The 24,601-nt window shown below is 38.2% G+C and overlaps 2 protein-coding genes across 3 annotated transcripts in view; both read right to left on the bottom strand.

The window, feature by feature from the left end:
- Nucleotides 1-5,623, bottom strand: part of LOC133659669 (hemicentin-1-like) — a 67,810-nt gene extending 62,187 nt beyond the window's left edge. The window contains exon 1 of the mRNA XM_062062250.1: nt 5,447-5,623. The gene's annotated coding sequence lies outside the window, so the exon portion shown is untranslated. The remainder of the gene's footprint in view (nt 1-5,446) is intronic.
- Nucleotides 5,624-7,698: 2,075 nt separating this feature from the next.
- LOC133660424 (carcinoembryonic antigen-related cell adhesion molecule 20-like) lies at nt 7,699-23,964 on the bottom strand. Of its 2 annotated transcripts, none has more exons than XM_062063914.1 (7): nt 23,833-23,964; nt 23,461-23,607; nt 14,158-14,316; nt 13,830-14,087; nt 12,110-12,370; nt 9,201-9,476; nt 7,699-8,785 (listed from the first exon to the last, which is right to left on the bottom strand). In XM_062063914.1, exons 3-7 carry the CDS (start codon nt 14,276-14,278, stop codon nt 8,703-8,705), a joined length of 999 nt encoding a protein of 332 aa, XP_061919898.1. In that variant the 5' UTR covers nt 14,279-14,316; nt 23,461-23,607; nt 23,833-23,964; the 3' UTR covers nt 7,699-8,702. The 2 variants fall into 2 exon arrangements, with proteins under 2 accessions (XP_061919898.1, XP_061919900.1); XM_062063916.1 differs by having other exon boundaries at nt 23,524-23,607.
- Nucleotides 23,965-24,601: the final 637 nt, after the last annotated feature.

The following is a 24,601-nucleotide window of genomic DNA, read 5'->3' as shown; positions in this document are numbered from 1 at the left end:
TGAGAAATGTTCTTAAACTGTTGGACAATTTGCTCACACATTTGTTCACAAAGTGGTGACCCTCGCCCCATCCTTGTTTGTGAATGACTGAGCATTTCATGGAAGCTGCTTTTATACCCAATCATGGCACCCACCTGTTCCCAATTAGCCTGTTCACCTGTGGGATGTTCCAAATAATTGTTTGATGAGCATTCCTCAAGTTTCTCAGACTTTTTTGCCACTTGTGCCAGCTTTTTTGGAACATGTTGCAGGCATCAAATTTCAAATGAGCTAATTTTTGCAAAAAAATAACATTTTCCAGTTCCAACGTTAAGTATCTTGTCTTTGCAGTCTATTCAATTGAATATAGGTTGAAAAGGATTTGCAAATCATTGTATTCTGTTTTTATTTACCATTTACACAACGTGCCAACTTCACTGGTTTTGGGTTTTGTAGAAATAATTGGACCAGTATAACAGACATACGGTATAAATGGCATTATGTGAGTAACTCACTGTTAAATTGCAGCAAAATAGCATTTGTTTGTAGTAATATATTGCCAAAGTTCAAGACAAGGAATGATAAACCAACCTTTAGCTTTTCTACTCTCTGAAATACTAAACATGGTCAAATCTTTCTCATCAGTAACAGTGTAAAATTGCATAAATTTTGCAATAAAAGTACTAAAAGTCACAACATTTTAGTCACACTTCCAGCCAAAGTGCAAGACAAGGCATACTATGCTGCATAATCTTTTTTCTTGAGTATTTTTACTAAATCTCACTCAAATACACATACTCATGCATGTAATTCACTGTCAAATTGAAGTAAAATAGCAAAAAAAGACCTTCAATTATCAGTTTGTAGTAAAATATCTGTCTAAAGTGACAGACAAGGCATGATATACTCCGTCATCAGTTCTTTTTTTTCCAATCATTTCGCTTTTCCACTCTCTGACATGATAAAAATGGTCAAATCTTTCTCATAGCAGTAACAGTTTAACATTGCAGTCATTTTGCAATAAAAGTGACAAAATCATCAGTTCGCAGTCACACATCTTGTCAAGGCATAGAATGCTTCATAATCTTTTTTCTCCGGTCTATTTACCAAAATATCCCTCAAATATAAATGTACTCATATTAGTAATTTACAATTAAATTTAGCTTCAATAATAAGTTTGTAGTAAAATATATTTCTAAAGTGACAGACAAGGCATGATATGCTGCGTCTCCAGTCTCTTTTACTTTCTGAGATGGTAAAAAAATGCCAAAATATTTCTCCCATGAGTGACTCAGTGTAAAATTGCAGTAATATCCGGTACAACAATAAAAGTGCTGAAATCATCAATTTGTAGTGACAAATCTTACCAAAGTTCAAGACAAGGCATGATATACTGCATCATTATAGGTTTTTCACCGACCTTCTAGCTTTTCCACTCTCTGAAATGCCAAACATGGTCAAATCTTCCTCATATCAGTAACAGAGTGTAAAAATGCAGTCATTTTGCAACAAAAGTGCCAGAATGTTCAGTTTGCAGTCACAATTCCTGCCAACGAGGCATGACAAGCTGCATAATCTTTTTCCTCCAGTCTTTTTGCTAAAATCTCCTTCAAATACAATTTTCCTCGTATTGTTAAATTTAAGTAACATTCCAATAAAAGATGGTAAAAAGGAAAAAAATATTTCCCCTATGAGTGACTCAGTGTAAAATTGCAGTAATATATACAGCAATAAAAGTGCTGAAATCATCAATTTGTAGTGACGAATCTTGCCAAAGTGCAAGACAAAAGCTAATATGCCGCATGATCTTTCCCTCCAGTAATTTTACTCGACAAAAGTAACAATATTGTCAGAAAACTTTAAAATGTTTGCAATATTATAATAATAATCGGAATTTTCCTTGGCAAAATTATGACAAAAGTCATCATTTTACTCAAAAAATGTCACTATTTTACAAGAACAACAAAAAAATTGGCAATATTGTGATAAAAGTCAGAAATGTATATGACAAATGTCACCATTTTGCATTAAAAAGTGATAATTTTGCTTAAAAATGTAATAATTTTACAAGAAAATATTGCAATATTACAGAAACAGAAATAATATGAGAAGTTGTTCCCTATTTTATAAGAAAAAAGTTGACACATTGTGAGAAAAAGACTGATTTATTTTGGGTAGAATTTTTTCCCCATATCAGTAACCCACTGTAAAATTGCAATAAAAATAGCATTAAAAGTGCTTAAATCATCTGTTTGAACGATTGTTTTTTTCTTTATCAAAGTGCAAGAAAAGTTATGATATGATGCACATTTCTTTTCCTCCAGACATTTTTTTATAAAATCTTCCTTGGGTAAAATGTTCCTAACATCAGTAACTGCTCTTAAATTGCAGTAAAGTAGCAATCAAAGTCCTAAAATCATCACTTTGTAGTAAAAGCGCCTTGCCAAATTGCAAGACAAAACATGATATGCTGCATCATCTATCTGGGTTTCCCACCTTTTTGCTATTCACTCTCTAAACACAAATCACTCAATATTCACCACAAGGGTTATTTGACTTTGGAGCGTTTCAAAGATCTAAATCAGGCCTTGGCAATTATTTTGACTCGGGGAGCCAAATTTAGAGAAAAAAATGTGTCTGGGTGCCGGTTTATCTATTTTTTGGAACACTAATACAAAACCTCACAATAATGTCGGATTAAATGCTAAAAACGTTATGACAGACCGCCTTAAAAAACGGAATGGAATTTATTATTTTTTTTTACTGAATGAGACACCCAGAATGTACATGACAATAAAGAATGTGGGATTTACAATATTAACTATGAAGGATAAAACACTGAATAATGACAACATATGAACGTCACACCCCCTCTCCATCCACATATTTTACAATTGATTGATTGATTGATTGAGACTTTTATTAGTAGGTTGCACAGTGAAGTACATATTCCGTACAATTGACCACTAAATGGTAACACCCGAATACGTTTTTCAACTTGTTTAAGTCGGGGTCCACTTAAATTGATTCATGATACAGATATATACTATCATATATACTATCATCATAATACAGTCATCACACAAGATAATCACATTGAATTATTTACATTATTTACAATCAGGGGTGTGGGGGGGGGGGTGGGGGGAGGATATGGACATCAAGTAGTGGACATAGAGAGAGAGAGAGAGAGAGAGAGAGAGAGAGAGAGAGAGAGAGAGAGAGAGAGAGAGAGAGAGAGAGAGAGAGAGAGAAAGATCAGAAGGGATAAGAAAAAGAATCTGCATTTGATTGTTTACATTTGATTATTAGCTATCCGGGGAGGGTGTTAGTTTAGGGTTGTAGCTGCCTGGAGGTGAACTTTTATTGCGGTTTTGAAGGAGGATAGAGATGCCCTTTCTTTTATACCTGTTGGGAGCGCATTCCACATTGATGTGGCATAGAAAGAGAATGAGTTAAGACCTTTGTTAGTTCGGAATCTGGGTTTAACGTGGTTAGTGGAGCACCCCCTGGTGTTGTGGTTATGGCGGTCATTTACGTTAAGGAAGTAGTTTGACATGTACTTCGGTATCAGGGAGGTGTAGCGGATTTTATAGACTAGGCTTAGTGCAAGTTGTTTAACTCTGTCCTCCACCTTGAGCCAGCCCACTTTAGAGAAGTGGGTAGGAGTGAGGTGGGATCTGGGGTGGAGGTCTAGAAGTAACCTGACTAGCTTGTTCTGAGATGTTTGGAGTTTAGATTTGAGGGTTTTGGAGGTGCTAGGGTACCAGGAGGTGCATGCGTAATCGAAAAAGGGTTGAACGAGAGTTCCCGACAGAATCCTCAAGGTGCTTTTGTTGACCAGAGAGGAAATTCTGTAGAGAAATCTCGTTCGTTGGTTAACCTTTTTGATTACCTTGGTTGCCATTTTATCACAGGAAAGGTTAGCCTCTAGAATGGAACCTAGGTAGGTGACCTCATCTTTCCTGGTGATAACAATGTCACCTACTTTTATGGTAGGTCAATCAATCAAGTGAAACGCAACAAAAATGCAACAAACAGCGAAATATGAACGCAAAGGGTAAAAAAAAAACCCCACCTACAATCTGATATATCACTAAACTTTAGAACTTTGTTGTAAAAATCTCCTTCCGTGTCTGTCCCTGACACCCGCATTTCAGGCTGACACTCTGTGGAAACGCTCCCCACCCACACTGCTTGGTGCCTCGTCTGAGCTGCTGTGATTTAGATTACCATAGTAACTAATTAGATTACCATAATAACTAATTAGATTACCGTAGTAACTAGTATATCATGCAAAAGTGCAGATTCCAACCATTGAAATATTTTGTATAGTTCAAGACTTACGGTCATTTGAAAACATCACTGCACATCATAAAGGCAGCTACAGTTTCCATCCTTAAAAATCTAAAAAAATAATTTGGGAATGTCCGGCGGGCCAAATTGAAAAGCTTAACAGGCCGCATGCGGCCCCAGGGCCTTAATTTGTCCAGGTCTGATATAAGACTAAGGTTTAGGTAAAAGGTCATGTTCACAGCAAGGGGATCATCTTCTAACTTGGCGTACTGATAGAAGGTGTTGCGTTGACCAGCATTCCTCCAATGGGGAATTCAAATTGCTAGTCTCTCCCAGATTCTTTTCATGGCACATAAGCTGATGTTTATATTCAATCAACAGGCAGTAATTGGTATTTTGTGGTTTATTCTCCAAGCTTAGAGGACAAACGTGAGACCAATCTAGCACACCAGCGTTCCCCAGCCCGGTCCAGATCGGTCTACCAAAACCCCGGAACTCCTGTCTACTTCCTCCTTCTCCTGTCCCCCCAGCCCCACCTGCTGTTTCCCCAGTCTAGCTGTGCTCCTTATCTTAGGAATGTAATGGCAGTCTCAACAAAGACAGCGCTCTGCCTCTCTACTCAAGGACACTCGAATGCAAGCACTTTGTACCACACGAGACATTAGCTGATGAAAATATGACTATAGGAGTTTAGAAAGAAGTAACACTTAAATATGGATATGATTCTGATCTGCTTCCATCAAAGGTTAATAGCTGCTAAGGTTTTTGGTGGCAAAACAACGTTGATCCTGAAGAGGTAGTTTCCCGTAAAGTTCACTACCAACAAGGTGAATAATCTCTTTGTGACAGCCCGCATTACGTGACAGCTCAAATTAAAGGTCAAAATGTGTCATTATTTTACAAATATACTACCGTCTGAGGAGGCATTTACCAAAAAACATGCCTCTTGCACCAAAAGGTGACAACAAATGATTCCTCACATCAGTTAAGTCACTGTTAAATTGCAGCCAAAATAGCAATAAAAAGGGTGTGAGCATCGATTTGTTGCCAAAGTGCAAAAAAAGGCATGATGTGCTGCGTCGTTGTTCTGAAATATATACTGATAACAGCAGTAAAATAGGAGAGGTTAGCAAATGTGTCAAAACAAACCGGAGGCCTTTGTCTCCCTCACCTGTTTGCTTTGTGTGATTCACACGTCTGTGAAACTGAAGCAGGGCGAACAAATGTTTCCCAGAAAAATTCCAGGTTTACGTCACAATGGCCTCCATTTAACATTGAGTGGATCAATAACGTGTGCAGGCTGAAGGTCATCATGGAGGCAAACAAAGTCCCACACTGCTAAATCCACATGAGCCAGCCAGCTGCTGGCGCTTTATCATCTACCAACAATTGACCATCAATCATGTTAAACATCCGCCGAAGACATGCAAAGAGCAACGCTGAAATACCCTTTTAAGTGTTTTTAAAAGCTTGTTCATTAAAAATCATATCATACTCCTAATACTGAAATATTTTGAAAAAGTACAAAAGTAAAAAAATTTATCAAAAAATTTAATAATTTACCATTACCAGTTAAAATTGTGGTGCACTCTAAAGGGGGTAAATTATTTTGATCAAAACATCAGCATTTACAATTGTTATTAGGGTTTGTATTAAATTAACAAAGATAATTGAAAAAAAAAAAAAAAAAAAAAAAAAAAGAAATCGCAAACCGGACAACATCTCGGAGACGTTGTCTGCTCTGCATGGCAGAGTATGTGTCAGAATAATTGTATCTAAGTTATCTCAAAACTTTGTGTTCCAATGAGTTCCCGGCGAGCAGACAAAAGCTGTCTTTGATCTTACCAATCATAAAGCTTGTAAAACTCCACTGTGTAGGATGGGGAGCGACATGAGGGTGTCGGTTTCTTTGATGTATTGTAATCCAATCCAATCCACTGTATTTATATAGCACAATTAAACAACAAAAATGTTTCCAAAGTGCTGCACAATAATATTAAAAACAATATTAAAATATTATCCTTAGCTCCACCAATGACTAAATAAAAACAAAAAATAAATAAATATAAAACCAATATGAAAAGATTAAAAATGATTTTAAAGGGTAAAACCAATTAAAACAGTAAATAGAAATCAAAATTTATTTAAAAAAAAAACAGAGGACAGAGGACCACACAACTCACGTAGTGTTAAAAGCCAAAGAATAAAAGTGGGTCTTAAGACGAGACTTAAAACACTCCACTGTGGGAGCAGTTTGAACATGGAGGGGCAGAGTGTTCCAGAGCTTAGGGCCGACCACAGAGAAGGCCCTGTCTCCCCTGGATTTAAGTCTGGTCTTGGGCACCACGAGCCGGAGCTGGCTCAGAGCGCGCGCAGGTGTGTAAATTTGGATGAGGTCCGAGATATACTGATCCACAGGAAGATTTTGTCTTGACCCGAGATCTACAAAGCGGAGTGGAAGCAGGACCTGACGCAAGCTCCAGGCACCTTTTCTTTGAACTGTTTTACGACCTTTTCTTTGAACTGTTTTGTAACCAAAGGCGATGGTTGTTTACGACCCCCCTTCCCTTAGAAACAGCTGTTGCCATGTAATCAGGGAATGTCCAAATAAAATAGGAGGCATACAATCTTTCGTCAGAGCGTGGGACGACACTGTGCAAGGGTACAGTGTCTACGCGTTTCTCCTCAATTGAGCTAAATTGAATTCTGTCTCTGTTTAATTCCTTGCTTCTTGTCTTGTTTAATAGGTGTCATTAGTGTTTGAACCTGACAGTATGATTCACTTGAGGGCCAGAAATAGATAATTAGACAAACATTCTAATCTGGATTGTTTTCCCTGGCGTTGAGATTCTCCTAAAAGGAAAGTGGAGCGAAGACGTAACAAACTCCGTCTCTGGATTGACTGGTTGTGTTATCGTGTTTACGATAGCACCAAGGTCGTGGAACCGAGCTACTCTGCAGGCTTACACACACACACACAGCCATGGAAAGTACTCCACTCCCGACTTCCTACGTCTTCGACGCTTCACCCCACGTGGTAGGGTGGAAAATGGAGCGCTGCCCCTGAATAAGTACCGGTATATATGCTTTGCTTGAGGTTTTTGTCCCCTGGTTTCTAACTAAAAGAGGAAGTTAGTTTGGGACTTACTTTTGTTCTCCTTATCCCCCCGTGTTTACCATTTTTCCTACCTTTTTTACGAGGCGCTGCCCATGTGGCGACTATATCAGTGTTGCCGTTCTGACCACCCTATAACCGTGTCTTTTCTTTGACGGGTTTGTATTGAAAATGAAATTTTGTTGTACTTTTTAAGTGCAATGACAATTAAGTTGACATAAACAAGATATTCATAAAATAATCTTGCCTTCTTTCATATTACCTCCAAACGAGCCAATTGTAATTTGCCTAATTTGTGATGTTTTAGAAAATAGAGAAAATTTAAAAAAAAAATTTTTTTTACACAAACTAATGAAAAATATACAAATAAATTAGGGATGTCCGATAATGGCTTTTTGCCGATATCCGATATTGTCCAACTCTTTAATTACCGATACCGATATCAACCGATACCGATATCAACCGATATATGCAGTCGTGGAATTAACACATTATTATGCCTAATTTGGACAACCAGGTATGGTGAAGATAAGGTACTTTTTAAAAAAAATAATAAAATAAGATAACTAAATTAAAAAAAATTTCTTGAATAAAAAAGAAAGTAAAACAATATAAAAACAGTTACATAGAAACTAGTAATTAATGAAAATGAGTAAAATTAACTGTTAAAGGTTAGTACTATTAGTGGAGCAGCAGCACGCACAATCATGTGTGCTTACGGACTGTATCCCTTGCAGACTGTATTGATATATATTGATATATAATGTAGGAACCAGAATATTAATAACAGAAAGAAATGGGGGGGAGGGAGGTTTTTTGGGTTGGTGCACTAATTGTAAGTGTATCTTGTGTTTTTATGTTGATTTAATAATTTTAAAAAAATTAAAAAAAATAAAAAAACCGATACAGATCATTTAAAAAACTGATACCGATAATTTCCGATATTACATTTTAACGCATTTATCGGCCGATAATATCGGACATCCCTAAAATAAATTACAACAAATCATTAAACATACACGCTGAACAACAAGTAAAAAAGCATTCAAATTCAAAGATAGAGCATGTCAAAAATAAATACACGTTGTAAAATGTAATAGATATACAGTTCATCCATCCATTTTCTACCGCTTGTCCCTTTCGGGGTGGCGGGGGGTCGCTGGAGCCTATCTCAGCTGCATTCAGGCGGAAGGCGGGGTACACCCTGGACAAGTCGCCACCTCGTCGCAGTATGCAGTAAACTTATATGTTAGCTTTACAAATGTATATTTATTCTTACTACCACAATGACAAAATATCACAGCACTATTTCTTAGTTAGCAATGAGCAGCAGAGCTAAGCTTAAAACCAAAGTGGGTAGTCCAGTAAGATTCCGGGATCCAGAAAGTGACGTGCCTGCAGAAGAAACACAAATAAATGTATTATTAGCCTGGATTTCACGCAACAATATGAAACAACATGTGGTGTATGTACTGTATTTCTACTGGTAGTCTGCTACTAGTAACTATTCTACTCCTAAACCGATTCATACAAAAAGGTGACATTTTGTCAAAACATGCACCTTTACTGTGAAGCCTGCGCTATTTTTTTTCTGACAAATACATCACATGGTGGCGCTGTTACCAAACCTCAAATTGGATTGACTTGAAATTTCTCACACAGATTACTGAGCTCATGCAAAAAAAACACTTTAACTTTACACTTGGTCATCATCAAGCAATGGATTTAGCAATGAATCGTCCCTATAAGTCTTTGACCTTTTTGAAATCATAACTATACAACTTTGAGGATGTCGGTATTGCATACTAACCTTTAACTTCCACCATGATGGTCGCCTCAGCAGAGCGACCGGCTGCTGGATTTTCCACAACGCATGTCAAATTTTGGAAGGTGCCCGGCACCGAGGGAATCCAAGAGAGCTCAGTCTGATACACCGAGAGGTAACTTCCTAAGGGGAAACCTCCCTCAAACGACCATCTCACGGTGCAGTCCACGTTTAAAGTGCAAGACGTCAAGCAGGTGAACGTGCTCAGTCGGATTGGAAGGACAGCGTCAGGCCCGCTGATGCTCACATTCCATGGATCGACTGTTAAAAGAAAAATAAACAAATAATACAATAAGTGTTAAATAGAAAATTTGCCGCTGTACTTATTAGATGTGAGTTTTAGATGTAACTGTACATAATGAGCCACATAGCGAGCCTAAAACAGTAGCATGTTTACATAAAAATGCTAACACGTAGTGTCAGAAAAATTGTATGTAAATTATCAATAAACTTTCCGTTCTGAGTTCCCAATGAACAGACAAGAGGCTGTCTTTGTTGCACCAAGCAAAGGCTTGGAAAATTCCACTGTGTACGATGGGAGGAGACGGGAGGGGTTATCTATTGTCATCGAAGACCTGCTCAAGACGAGCCCAAGCCCGAGGCGTCTTCTTCTTTTGTGTTAATGTGACCGAAAACAATGACTGTTTACATACTCCCCATTCCTTTAGAAACAGATGTTGTTATGTAAACAGGGAAAGTCCAAATAAAAAGAGGTGGCGTACAATCTTTTGCCAGAGCGTGGGTGCCACTGTGCGAGGTTACATGTTGACACGTTTCTCCTCAATTGAGCAAAATTGAATTCTGCCTCTGTTTGATTCTTTTCTTCTTGTCTTGTTTAATAGATGTCATCAGTGTTTGAACCTGACATGTAGCATGTGTGCTAACGATAGCATGATAACAGTCAGCATGTTTGATATAACAAGTTAAGTGACTCAAAGGTGTATGGTTGCGTAATTAGAAAAAAAAAAAGTGTAAAATTAGATGAAAAAGGTAGCAAGTTTAACTTAGCTTGCTAGCATGCTTTCGTTTGCATGCTAACAGGTAACAAATGTCACATGCCAAGTTATATGACTCTGGTGTAAACGGATGCAAAACTAGCTAAAAAAGTTAGCATGCTAATGTTAGCATGTTAGCAAGCTAAGGTTAGCTTGTGTCTCATACCAAGTTATATGACTAAGGAGTATGGCTGGGGAAGTAGATTAAAAGTGTAAAAGTAGCTTAAAAAGCTAGCACTTTAATGTTAGCATGCTACAGTTAGCAAGTTTCACATACCAAGTTATATGACTGTAGGGTAAACGGTAGCAAAATTAGCTCAAAAAGCTAGCATGCTTATATAAACATGCTATTGGTTAGCATGCGTCACATACTAAATTATATGACCGTAAGGTGTATGGCTGCAGAATTTTACACATACTGGAAACTAGATGAGGCAATTCCTGAATGAATTGCCTGTGAATGCTCCAATGCTGAACTTGAACTGAAATCCTGGAATTTTTAAAAAATTGTTGAAGTAGACCACACAATTCCCAAACTGGGTGAATATTTTGAAGTTGGAACAGTTTGAATCAGATGAAAAATGTGGGAATTGTGGAACTTTGAAAAATGTCCCATTGATTTCATTGGGAATTTCCAAAAAATGTTGGGATTTCAGGAAAAGTGGAATAAATTTGGAATAAAGGTAGTTTAAATTTCCACAATGGGGGAATATGTTGAAGGTGGAATGGGGGCTTTGGAAAACCAGGAATTCTGGAAAATCCTGGAATTTTTTTGAACATGGAAAAAGGATAGTTTAAATTTCCACAATGGTGGAATATGTTGAAGGTGGAATGGGGGCTATTCTGGAAAATTCTGGAATTTTTTTGAACATGGAAAAAGGATAGTTTAAATTTCCACAATGGTGGAATATGTTGAAGGTGGAATGGGCGCTTTGGAAAACCAGGAATTTTGGAAAATCCTGGAAAAAAATTTAACTTGGAAAAAAGACAGTTTAAATTTCCACAATGGTGGAATATGTTGAAGGTGGAACAGGCGCTTTGGAAAACCAGGAATTCTGGAAAATCTTGGAATTTTTTTGAACTTGGAAAAAGGATAGTTTACATTTCCACAATGGTGGAATATGTTGAAGGTGGAACGGGCGCTTTGGAAAACCAGGAATTCTGGAAAATCCTGGAATTTTTTTGAACTTTGAAAAAAGATAGTTTAAATTTCCACAATGGTGGAATATGTTGAAGGTGGAATGGGCGCTTTGGAAAACCAGGAATTTTGGAAAATCCTGGAATTTTTTTGAACTTGGAAAAAAGATAGTTTAAATTTCCACAATGGTGGAATATGTTGAAGGTGGAATGGGCGCTTTGGAAAACCAGGAATTCTGGGAAATCCTGGAATATTTTTGAACTTGGAAAAACGATAGTTTAAATTTCCACAATGGTGGAATATGTTGAAGGTGGAACGGGCGCTTTGGAAAACCAGGAATTCTGGAAAATCCTGGAATTTTTTTGAACTTGGAAAAAAGATAGTTTAAATTTCCACAATGGTGGAATATGTTGAAGGTGGAATGGTTTGAATCGGTTGAAAAATGTGGAAATGGTGGAAGTTTGAAAAATGGCCAATTCATTTTGAATGGGAAAAATTTCCCGGAAAACCTGGAATTCTGGGAATTTTTGGAATTTGTCAAGGAAAAGACCGCAATCCCCGAATAGGCTGAACAGTTTGAAATTGGAACGGTTTGAATGGGTTGAAAAATGTGGAAGGTAGAGCGTGCCAAAATTTGGAGAAGAAGTTTAATAAATAGATTAATTTTGGTGTAGAAAACCATATGTGTGAATGCTTAGGATGCATTCACACAATGATGGTCATTATTGTTTTAAACAGCTCCTCCAACCTCATTTACTTACAGTTTAGCAGGTAACCCAGACTGAGAACTCGACTCTGGGTCAGCGCTGTGTCACACTGGTAGAAACCGCCATCAGATGGCAGCAGTGAGTCAAAATGAAGCACATCCCCTGAAGCCACTCTCTGGCCATCCTTGTACCAGGTGACCGTGTGCTCCTCAGGCAAGGTGGGAGATGAACGTGCAGCAACATGGCAAAGCAGATCCAGAGGACTCTCCAGAGATGGGATGGCACCGGGTGGACTGATTTGTACCGACACTGGATCTGGAAATTCACTTTATTAGCACCAGGCAAAAACAAACGTTGTATTGTCATCAATGATTTAAATAAATATATTTGACTCTTAAAATGGCTTTGATGTACATATTTTGTAAACACTTTATTTAACATTATTTTGTAGATTAAAAAAAAAAAAAAGTTAAAAAGTTAAAGTACCAATGATTGTCACACACCTTTGGCAGCAATTGACCCATCACCCTTGATCACCTCCTGGGAGGTGAGGGGAGCAGTGGGCAGCAGCGGTGGCCGCGCCCGGGAATCATTTTTGGTGATTTAACCCCAAATTCCAACCCTTGATGCAAATAAATAAATAACTACAGTATAAAAAAACAACCAAGTAAAATAAACATTGGATTCAAGTTAAGATTTGAATATATAACTAATATATTTTTTGTATCACTTTTTTTTTTTGGAATATTTCTGAAATAAATTAAAAATCTAATTTTAAACAAAACTAATATGTATTTTGTTTTTATTTTATTGTATTAAATTTTTTAATATCTTTGGAAATATTGATTTAAAAATACAATCAAAATATAAACACAAAACATGTAACATTTTTAAACATTATTAAAATATGTTGTACATTCATCCTACCTTTTTTGGTACATCTAAAAAAATAATAAATGCAAATAGAATACATAAAACATATCTAATATACAATTCTATTTTATTTAAATTGATATTTTTCCTCATCTAATAGATACAACATGCATAAGGAGTATAAAATATCTATAATGAAATAAAATACAATAATTTGATCACATAAAAATATTATTTGCATTTATTCCATTACATTTTTGTACATATTTTAAATAGAAGAGTAAAAATAAATGAATACAAACAAATATTAACGATCAAATAAAGTAAACTTTTAGCATTAACTTTCAAAATGGGACCTTTTGCCTCCCTGCTTGGCACTCAGCATCAAGGGTTGGACTTGGGGGTTAAATCACCAAAAATGATTCCCGGGCGCGGCCACCGCTGCTGCTCACTGCTCCCCTCACCTCCCAGGGGGTGATCAAGGGTGATGGGTCAAATGCAGAGAATAATTTCGCCACACCGAGTGTGTGTGTGTGACAATCATTGGTACTTTAACTTTTAAGATCACTGTATTTTTTATTTATTTTACAATTTTTTAATTATACAATTAGTTCAGCGAAACATGACTTGATCAGAACTTTTTTTTTTTGATATTTTATAAATAAATATTTGGATAGAGTTAAAATGTGAAAATATATTTTGTGTGTATATTCTGATGATATTTCATTGTAAATATATTACTGAAATAAATATTGGGCTATAAATCATTATCTTACAGAAAGTAGAAAAAATAAAGCCTTGATGGTTTTTTTCATGTACTTTAACTGATTTGAATGTAATTATTTGAACATCTCAATGTATTTAAGACAAAGCGGCATCACCAACCTTGTACAATACTTACTTCTAATGTCCACAATGGAGGTCACGGTGCTGGAGGCCCCGGTTTTGTGACTGAGAACGGTGCACTGCAGCTCCACCGAGTAGTCCCGTCCATCCGGCGCCCAGACGAGCGTGCTCCCGTTCACCCTGCGACCCTTGAAGGACCAAGAGTAGGAGCAGTTTTGAAAGCAGTTAGACGAGCACGTGAACGTGGTGCTGGACCCAGCTGTCACTCGACCAGGCCAGGTCGTCTGCATGCTGAAGGCGAGCCCCGCTGCACCTGCATGAGACCGTAGTGATGAAGATGACATCAACATATCCATCAATTTGACATACTTTGTCTCTCTTACCATTCAGTGCCACCAGCATAACAATGCAAATCTTCCTCTTCCAGTCTGCACTCATTGTGTTGTTGTGTGTCTTGACTTTGAGCACATTGTGTCCTTTATTTCCCCAAGCCAACCTATTCATGCTCTTGGTCACGCCTTAATTTCACAAGAGGTTAGGACCTGGGGCAATATAATGCACATTACAAGTGGAATTTACCGCCAGCTGTGACGGGAAACCTCGTCATTTGGTGTGTTGTAATAGCTGTAAAAGGATGTCTGGGCCCCGAAACACCAGAGGGCGCTGTTTCTCACGTATGGGTTGTTTCAGTAAATTAAAAAACACTTGTTAGATGTGTTTATTGTAGAAATCCGTGACACAAAGCCCATAAGGGACATCCACTACATTTATGGTCCGTCTAACCATAAACATCTTATAAGTAGACGCAGCAACAATTTTGAACAATTTCCCTTGTGGATCATTAAAGTTTGTCTAAGTCTAAGCATTGGCTGCTGACACGCGAGAAATTCGGCCACCATCTTGAAGTGGTGATGAGGAGCCGGCGAGCAGCCTAAACTGACAGTTGACAGGTAGAAAACAAAGACTGTTGAAAATAGGAATCGGGGGATTACTTTTCACAAGTAAGATTTAACATTAACATTGTATTTTGTGAAATAATGTTACCACAGAGTTGAGAAGGAGCAAAGATCTTCAATAGTACTGAAATCGTAGCCCAGGGGTCGGAAACCTTTTTGGCTGAGAGAGCCATGAAAGCCAAATATTTTAAAAAGTATTTCCGTGAGAGCCGTATACATTTTTTTAACACTGAATACAACTAAATGTGTGCATTTTTAAGTTAGACCAACATTTTTAGAGTATAATAAGTTTCTTATTCTTTTTAACAACATTGTTATTCTTAAGCTAACCAATAATAAATAAAATACTTCTTACCATTAATGCGACTTCTGGTGCTGTATGGTTTTGCTGATGGCTTTGTATCTGGTTGATACGTGGTTATTTTTAACACTGTAATTACCAGCGGATTTATTCATTACTTATTGTGTTAAGCAATGACAGCTACGATTTATCTGAGAGCCAGATGCCGTCATCAAAAGATCCACATCTGGCTCTAGAGCCATAGGTTCCCTACCCCTGTCGTAGCCGCTGGCAAACAAGAGTATGACCATAATAGAATTGCTTGTCAATGAAATGAATTAAATAAAAAAATGCCATACTTGAATAACATAAAGTTGAAATAAATGATTGTGACACCTAAAACAAAATTCACCAGCCGCCACTGATGCATTCTCATTTTAGGCAAAGTATAAGACAATATACTTTCTTAACAGTATAATTGTAACCAGGAATACGTCTTCAAGTAACAATATTCAAATACTAACATTGTTGGGTAAAAATAATTTGGTTTTATTCTGAATCCAGTCAAACAGATTGGTGGTTTTAGCTGATATAAAAACTTTCAGGTGTTTATAGATGTTTATGTTTAAGTATTTGGCAGACGCTTTTACCCAAAGTGACATACATAAAAAATACATATAAAACCATCACTGTAAACATTATAATTTAAGCGAAGAAAGTAATACAAAATATCAATACAAAGTGTCAAGACAGAATAAACTCTCTGCTGCTGCAGCAACAGAGATACAGTCTATAGACGTTGATTTTGTCAACCAAAATCATAACTGCTCTCTTCACCGAAGACGTCCAACACAAATTTAGGAGCACACATTAAGGTGATGAGTTCATGAAAAGTTTTACTGCACACTACCAACTGTTCCCAAACAACACACAAATCATTGTTTTTGTCAAGATATAAATAGATGCTGTTTTTACTATAGCCAGAGAAAATGAATAACATTATAGGGCTTGGCCAAAGAAAAGGCAAACTAAAATACATACATTGGGGTGCGGGCCCTTAGAGGTAGTTGTAGGGTGTCCCCAACTAAATGACAGATCATTAATAGTAATGGACCATTATTGGGTCCGTTTGTACACGCTCAGTTACATCAACATTAATTTGTTCAACCTTGGCCCGCGGCTTTGTTCAGTTTTAAATTTTGGCCCACTCTGTATTTGAGTTTGACACCCCTGCCCTAAAGGGACATGGGGGAATATTTTTTTTTTTATAATTTTAATTTTTAATTTGGCCATATTTATGTATGTGTATAGAGAAAACAATGGTTTTAATTTGGGAATCTTTTTTTATAGATAGAAACAAATTATTTTCACTTTAATTAGTTCCTCTTCTTGTTGCTGTACACATGTTGTAAATTGTGTCATCATCTACAATGCAGGAAATGTCAGTTTATGGCTTAATTTGTACACCCCGGACAAGTCGCCACCTCATCACAGGCCCAACACAGATAGACAGACAGCATTCACACTCACATTCACATGCTAGGCCAATTTATACACATGTATATACTATAACCTAATCATATTGTTTCTTGAATTTAAAAATAGCTGACCATTTTTTCCCCCCTTCTCTGGGATTATATTACCAGTTTTGATCGCGGACGTCTGGTCACTTAGAGCACAAAGAATATTCTATTACTGTTAAGCAAACTATGAATAATAGAACACGCCAAAACATGTGTCCTTTATCATAGCAACACGTATGACAAAAAAACGTGTGAAAATCAGTGGTATTCAGTGAGGTAAAATGAATTAAATGCGCTGACAGTTCATTGCTCCTGCCAAATGAATTGCACTGAGTGGAGCGGATCACCACTCCAAGATGGCGGCCCCGCGTCTCGTCAGCGCCAGTAGGCTGTAGTGGTCGATGCTGCGTACCCTTATAAGATGTCTATGGGTATGAACATGAACATTCCGGGTAGCTGTTTCTGATACCCAGAAAAAGGAAGCTTTATTTTTTTTTTAAATAAATGATTGTCCGTCGTTAAACAATTTTCCACGGTATTAAAAAGGTAAAAAAAAAAATTATTTCTCATACAATGAACAGGAGCTGAATAATTTTTTTCACCCCTCCTCTTTTCTGCTGCTCTGATGAGAACAAGGTAATCTTTACTTAGCTTAAAAACAACAGCAATATTTAGAATTTAAAGCAGTTTATAATTGTATTTGCTTATATCATTACCGTATATGTATATATTAGGGCTGCAACAACTAATCGATTATAAAAATAGTAGGCCATTAATTTAGTCGTCGATTCGTTGGATCTATTCTATGCGCATGCGCAGAGGCAATTTTTATTTTTTTATAAACCTTTATTTATAAACTGCGACATGTACAATCAGCTGAGAAACAATAATCAAAATAAGTATGGTGCCATTATGCTGGTTTTTTTCAATAAAATACTGGAAAGGATAGAAATGTAGTTTGTCTCTTTTATTCAATTATTAATCGAAGTAATGATCGACAGATTAATCGATTATCAAATTAATCGTTAGTTGCAGCCCTAGCATATATGCATATATATATACAGTGATGGGCAGTAACAAGTAACATGTAGCTAAGCTACGTAGTTTTACTACATTACAAAGTAGCTTGGCGGTAGTTTAGCTAGTTTTTGAACAAATAACTATTCCTGTAGCTTAGCTACTTTTAGACCTGTGTAGTTTCACTAGTTTGTAGCTTACAACAAAGCTATAAAGAGAAAAAGGACAGCAAATCCAGGCCCAAAAAATATGGAGAAAATACAGCGACCTAGATGAATGAGAACATCCAGTCTGCAGCTACCTCAGGTAACATCAGGGGGATGTACGAGGGCATCAAGACTGCTCTGGGTCCAACACAGAGCAAAACAGCCACCCTAAAGACCACCAGTGGGGAATATATCACTGACAAGGGCAAGCAGATGGACAGATGGGTAGAGCACTATTCAGAACTCTATTCCAGAGAGAACACTGTCGTCGCCTCAGCCCTTGATGCCATTGAACAGCTGCCCATCATTGAGGAATTAGATGCTGAACCAACACTTGCTGAACTTCACAAAGCGATCGACAGCTTAGCAACTGGCAAAGCACCTGGTACTGATGGCATCCCCCCAGACCTCATCAAGCGCTGTAAAGACACCCTCCTGCAGCCTTTGCATGATGTCCTCTGCCAGTGCTGGAAAGAGGGAGCCGTGCCGCAAGACATGAGAGATGCCAAGATTGTCACCCTTTACAAAAATAAGGGTGACAGGAGCGACTGTAACAATTACAGGGGCATCTCCCTCCTGAATATCGTAGGGAAACTCTATGCCCGTGTTGTGCTTGTCCGCCTTCAAAAACTTGCTGAGCGCATTTACCCGGAATCTCAATGCGGCTTTCGCGCCAAGCGCTCTACAGTGGACATGATATTCTCCCTACGCCAACTTCAGGAGAAATGCAGGGAACAACAGAAGCCCCTGTACATATCCTTCATTGACCTGACCAAGGCTTTCGACCTGGTTAGCAGAGAAGGGCTCTTCAGCATCCTACCCAAGATCGGATGCCCTCCAAAGCTCCATAGCCTCATTAGATCTTTTCATGACGACATGAAGGCAACCATCCAGTATGAGGGTAGCATATCCAACCCATTTGACATTAAGAGCGGAGTCAAGCAAGGTTGCGTCCTTGCTCCTACCCTTTTCGGCATCTTCTTTGCCCTGCTCATCAATCATGCTTTTGGGACTGCAACAGAAGGGGTATATCTACGTACCAGATCTGACGGCCGACTTTTCAACCTAGCCCGTCTTAAAGCAAGGACCAAAGTCCGTGAGACAATCATTCGGGACATGCTTTTTGCTGATGATGCCGCCATCGTTTCACACACTGAACAAGAACTCCAGTGCCTTATGGACAGATTCTCCCAGGCCTGCAAAGACTTCGGGCTTACCATCAGCCTAAAAAAGACCAATGTGCTGAGTCAGGAAGTGGACACTCCACCAGCCATCACAATCGATGAGTACCAACTCAAAGTCGTACACCAATTTACATACCTGGGATCCACCATCAGTGACAATCTGTCCCTCGACGGTGAGATCAACAAACGTATTGGCAAAGCTGCCACAACCCTAGGGCGCCTCACGACCCGCGTCTGGGAGAACCGGAAGCTGACAACTCCTACCAAGATGGCAGTGTACAACGCCTGCATCGTCAGCACTCTTCTCTACGGCAGCGAAACATGGACAACATACTCCAAACAGGAGCGCAAACTGAACACCTTCCACATGCGCTGCCTTCGCCGCATCCTCGGCATCCATTGGAGTGACAAGGTGACGAATGCCCAGGTCCTCGAACACGCTGGTCTTCCTACCATGTTCACGCTGCTCAGACAACGCAGGCTGCGTTGGCTCGGCCACGTGTGCCGTATGGAGGATGGACGTATCCCAAAGGACATCCTGTATGGCGAACTTGGCTCTGGCAAGAGATCTGTTGGCCGGCCAAAACTGCGCTTCAAAGATGTCTGCAAGCGGGACATGAAAGCCCTGGACATAAACACTGAACACTGGGAAGATGCAGCAGCTGACCGCAGCAAATGGCGCAGTGTCCTTCACAAACAGCTGAAGACTGGCGAGGAAAAGATCCATGCCACAGCCAATGAAAAAAGAACCAAGCGGAAGACACGCACTCCTGCAGTTGCGCCTTCCAGCTACATCTGCAGTAAATGCGGCCGTGTTTGCCTCTCCCACATCGGACTCATCAGCCACAGCAGGCGTTGTCGCTGAGTTTAAACTTGACCTCTGGACTGGCGCAGTTTCCATAGTCGTTACGACTGACGGAGGCCTGATGAGATGGGCAGTAACAAGTAACATGTAGCTAAGCTACGTAGTTTTACTACATTACAAAGTAGCTTGGCGGTAGTTTAGCTAGTTTTTGAACAAATAACTATTCCTGTAGCTTAGCTACTTTTAGACCTGTGTAGTTTCACTAGTTTGTAGCTTACAACAAAGCTATAAAGAGAAAAAGGACAGCAAATCCAGGCCCAAAAAATATGGAGAAAATACAGCGACCTAGATGAATGAGAACATCCATACATACCGGGAAAATCCATGATAATTGGTTGGTGTTCGTATGATGAGTCACAATTGGCTAAGGTTAGGGCGAAACGTTACAGACTGGCCAAACAGAGGCAAAATAAGGCGGGTTATCAAAACTAGTAAGCAAAATTATAACAGACACGCACCCGTGTCACATGACAACGAGGGAGTCGGAGACAGAGGGACGCTTCAAGCTGACGAATGGAAAAAAAAAAACATACTTGAAAATGGCAGATGAAGTCTCGCCCGCAGATTATGTTTTTCCTTTAGTAATGAAGACGCCGTCCAGGAAACCCACAATAATGCGTGTCCTTGGCCATATTTAGACAAATGTATGTGTTTAGAAAAATCAACGCCCTAAACCTTAGTTTTTAGACGTTTATTTTGTAAACCAAAATCATATTTAGGAGCACACATTAAGGTGATGAGTTCATGAAAAGTTTTACTGCACACTACCAACTGTTCCCAAACAACACACAAATCATTGTTTTTGTCAAGATATAGATAGATGCTGCTTTTACTATAGCCTGAGAAAATTAATAACATTATAGGGCTTGGCCAAAGAAAAGGCAAACTAAAATACATACAGTGGGGTGTGGGCCCTTAAAGGTAGTTGTAGGGTGTCCCCAGCTAAATGACAGATCGTTAATAGTAATAGACCATTATTGGGTCCGTTTGTACACGCTCAGTTACATCAACATAGATATTATATTTGTGGGCCCATAGATATAAATGCCATTAAATGTAGCATGCTACTTTTATCAACATTGGGCATAAAATTAAAACAAAAATTGAAACAGCTGTAGTATGTCAGAGGCAGTGCCGGCCCAAGCCTCCATGGGGCCCTAAGCAAAATTTGATTTTGGGGCCCTCTATTTCTGCCAATAATATTGATTGTTGATCATTCACACACCTACTATAAACTCATTGCGGCTCTGGCAGTGTTGTTTACATGATCCTATTGTCAGCCTGGCATGTCTTTACAAATGACATGTCATTTATAAAGATATGGGGGTGGCCCAGTTAAGAACATAAATAATACCAATGAATGAACGAATGATGTCCAGAGTGCCACATATGGTTCCTAATCTTAAAATATAGAAAACATTCAGCTACAAGAGTGGCCTGGGGTTGAACAGTCCAAGTGATAAAGCTTTGTATTTACAGTAAAAGTGTCATCTTGTCTCATTAGTCTTGTACATATTAGTCTTTAATTACTAGTTTATATTTTTAGTTAATTGTTCATATTTAATGTTTACTTTGTCTATATTAATTTCCCTTTAGGTGTAATGTTTATACTAAGAAATTAAATGTATACTGTATGGCAGAGGTGTGGACTCGAGTCACATGACTTGGACTCGAGTCATGAATTTGATGACTTTAGACTCGACTTGACAAAATGTAAATAGACTTGCAACTCGACTTAGACTTTAACATCAATGACTTGTGACTTCACTTGGACTTGAGGCTTTTGACTTGACATGACTTGCTACTTTCCCCAAAACCCAAACCTTAAAAAGTTATTTGGGAGCGCTCCGTATCTTTCATTTTATACGTCTGTGTCTATAAGCGTGTGTGCTGCTTGTCAGCGTGTGTGCTGTCAGTACAACAGCCAATCAAATTAAATCTACGTTGTTTTCATCCCACAGCTCTCATCCAATCCAATTGCAGGACAACCACCGAACATGAGTTGTCAAACAATGGGGCAGTGAGAAACAATTATGCCAAAGTTGGTTTCGTTCGGGTATAAAAACTACGACTTGGTCAACAAAAAACGAATTGCCGTATGCAAATCACGCAGTTCCAATATTACAGACGGAGACGCAACAACTTCCAACTTCGTTCGACATTTGAAGTTGCACAAAGAAGGGTAAGTTTTGAATGTAAGATAACGTTTATTGGCTAAGTAACATGACTTTTATTTGCTGTGTAGTTAAATCAGTGAGGCTGTAAACTCACTGCTAACGTTATAACCATAGACATCTTATAAGGGTACGCAGCATTGAGCGCTACTGTCTACTGGCACGGACGAGACGCGGAGCCGCCATCTTGGAGTGGTGATCCGCTCCACTCAGTGCAATTCATTTGGCAGGAGCAATGAACTGTCAGCAAATTTAATTCATCTTACCTCACTGAATACCACTGATTTTCACGCGTTTTTTTTTGTCATACGTGTAGCTATGATAACGGACACATGTTTTGGCGTTTTTATTATTCATAGTTTGCTTAACAGTAATATAATATTCTTATACGCTATAAGTGACCAGACGTCCGAGATCAAAACTGGGAATATAATCCCAGAGAAGAGGGAAAAAAACGGTCAGCTATTTTTAAGTTGAAGAAACAATATGATTAGATTATATATACATGCGTATATCCTACATAAACAATGTATGAATACATTAGATATCTATATATTTTAGGGACCTATAGACTGTAACTCTGTTGCTGCAGCAGCAGAGAGTTTATTCTGTCTTGACACTTTGTATTGATATTTTGTATTACATTCTTCCCTTAAATGATAATGTTTACAGTGATTGTTTTATATCTATTTTTTATGTATGTCGCTTTGGATAAAAGCGTCTGCCAAATACTTAAACATATATAAACACCTGAAAGTCTTTATATCAGCTAAAACCACCAATCTGTTTCACTGGATTCAGAATAAAACCAAATGCTGTCTTACCCAATAATGTTAGCATTTGTATATTGTTACTTGAAAACTTATTCCTGGTTACAATTATACTGTTAAGAAAGTATTGTCTTATACTTTGCCTAAAATGAGAATGCATCATAATCAGTGGTGGCTGGTGAATTTTGTTTTAGGTGGGGCTGAAAGTTTGTAAACCAAACCCCTGTAGGGGCGTCATCCTCCCCCAGAAGATTTCTTTGTGATTCTCACATACAAATATTGAAAATCTTTGCTCCTTCTCAACTTTGTGGTAATGTTATTTTCATAAAATACAACCAATAGTATGTTAATGTTTGTTTTTGCAAATGTGTTTATTCAGTAAATGAATGAGTTAAATGTTTAAAATTGTTTAAACTATTAAAATGACTGGTTAATAGTGCTATTATGAATTGCAAAGTCAGCACTATTTTTTTTCCTGCAATTTCAAATGCACTTGTTTTAATAAATAAATACAGCGTTTTAAAAGCATACACAATCTGTGTAAAAATATTAGTCTGTGGTTAAAAGGACTTGAAAGGACTCGAAACTCAAAATGCAGGACTTGGGACTTGACTTGAGACTTTCTAGTCTTGACTTTGGACTTGACTCGGGACTTGCCTGTCTTGACTCGGGACTTGACTCGAGACTTGAGGGCAAAGACTTGAGACTTACTTGTGACTTGCAAAGCAATGACTTGGTCCCACCTCTGCTGTATGGTGACAGTCTTTTCCTCACCTGATTCATCACTCACAGTTGAGCCTGAGGATGTGGACTGGCTCTAGGCTGATTCTGTGCCTCCAAAGTATTTTAACAATGCTCCTGGGGAAGTTCCACATAACTTATGAGTTGATGTAAAAAATAATGTTTATTTTACTCACATAAATTACCGTGCTCTGCTGCAAACAATTTGTGCAAACAACATATCTCAGTAGTAACCTGATGCTAAAAACATATTGCTAGCACCGCGCTAGCTAGCTAACGTCACCTAGCTAAAGCTAATTACAGCTACAAATCTCTTTTTATTACCAAGTCATGCAAACATACCTTTATCATGGCATTTTTTCTCCTCTTCCACTTTCTTCTTCTTCCTTTTTTCTGCACCTGAAGGATATGTCCTTTTTTGTGACATTGTTTTGCCTCTATCTGCGCTTTTGATACCCAGTGCGCATGTCTGGCATCGCACGGCAGGCGGCAAACGTCACAGGTGCAGCAGAGGCAGCTTTACATTTAAAGAGAGGCAGGAAGAATCACTCGGCCTAGATCAGCAGCAGCACTCTGTTGACCTAAAATTGTGTTTTTGTACAATAATATATCTTTGATCATTTAGAAATCATCAGTCAGACTCGTACATGCAAAAAATTAAAAATAAGAATTTTTTGTTAATTGCTTTTGGGTCCCCGCAGCCTGGTGGCTGCGGGGACCTAAGCAAGCGCTTAGTACGCTTATGCCTTGGGCCGGCTTAATGTTTTACAATGTCCTCTGAGTCAGAGGACATTGTAAAACATTGTTTTTAGAATCATAAATTACTTTAGATTACCAAAATCACTTTAAACTACAAATTGAACACTTTTGCTTAAATAAAACGCAATTTAAAAACACAATACCTGGATAAATGCAGTATTTCACATATAATGAGGTGTTGAAACACACACCCATAATTTTACTAATAATATCCTAAACAACCAAACTAAAAAATAAATCAGTACATAAATCACTATAAAGATATTATAGATATTGCTTTGATTTTTTTTTAAAAAACACACAAAAAAAAAACGCACTGGCTCTGTCAGACATTGCCTAATATTGTTGTAAC

This window comes from Entelurus aequoreus, linkage group LG11 (genome assembly GCF_033978785.1).
Source record: "Entelurus aequoreus isolate RoL-2023_Sb linkage group LG11, RoL_Eaeq_v1.1, whole genome shotgun sequence".
In the NCBI taxonomy this organism is placed as follows: domain Eukaryota; kingdom Metazoa; phylum Chordata; class Actinopteri; order Syngnathiformes; family Syngnathidae; genus Entelurus; species Entelurus aequoreus.
Note: the sequence above shows the minus strand (reverse complement) of the source record. Positions and strands in the feature narration are given on the sequence as shown.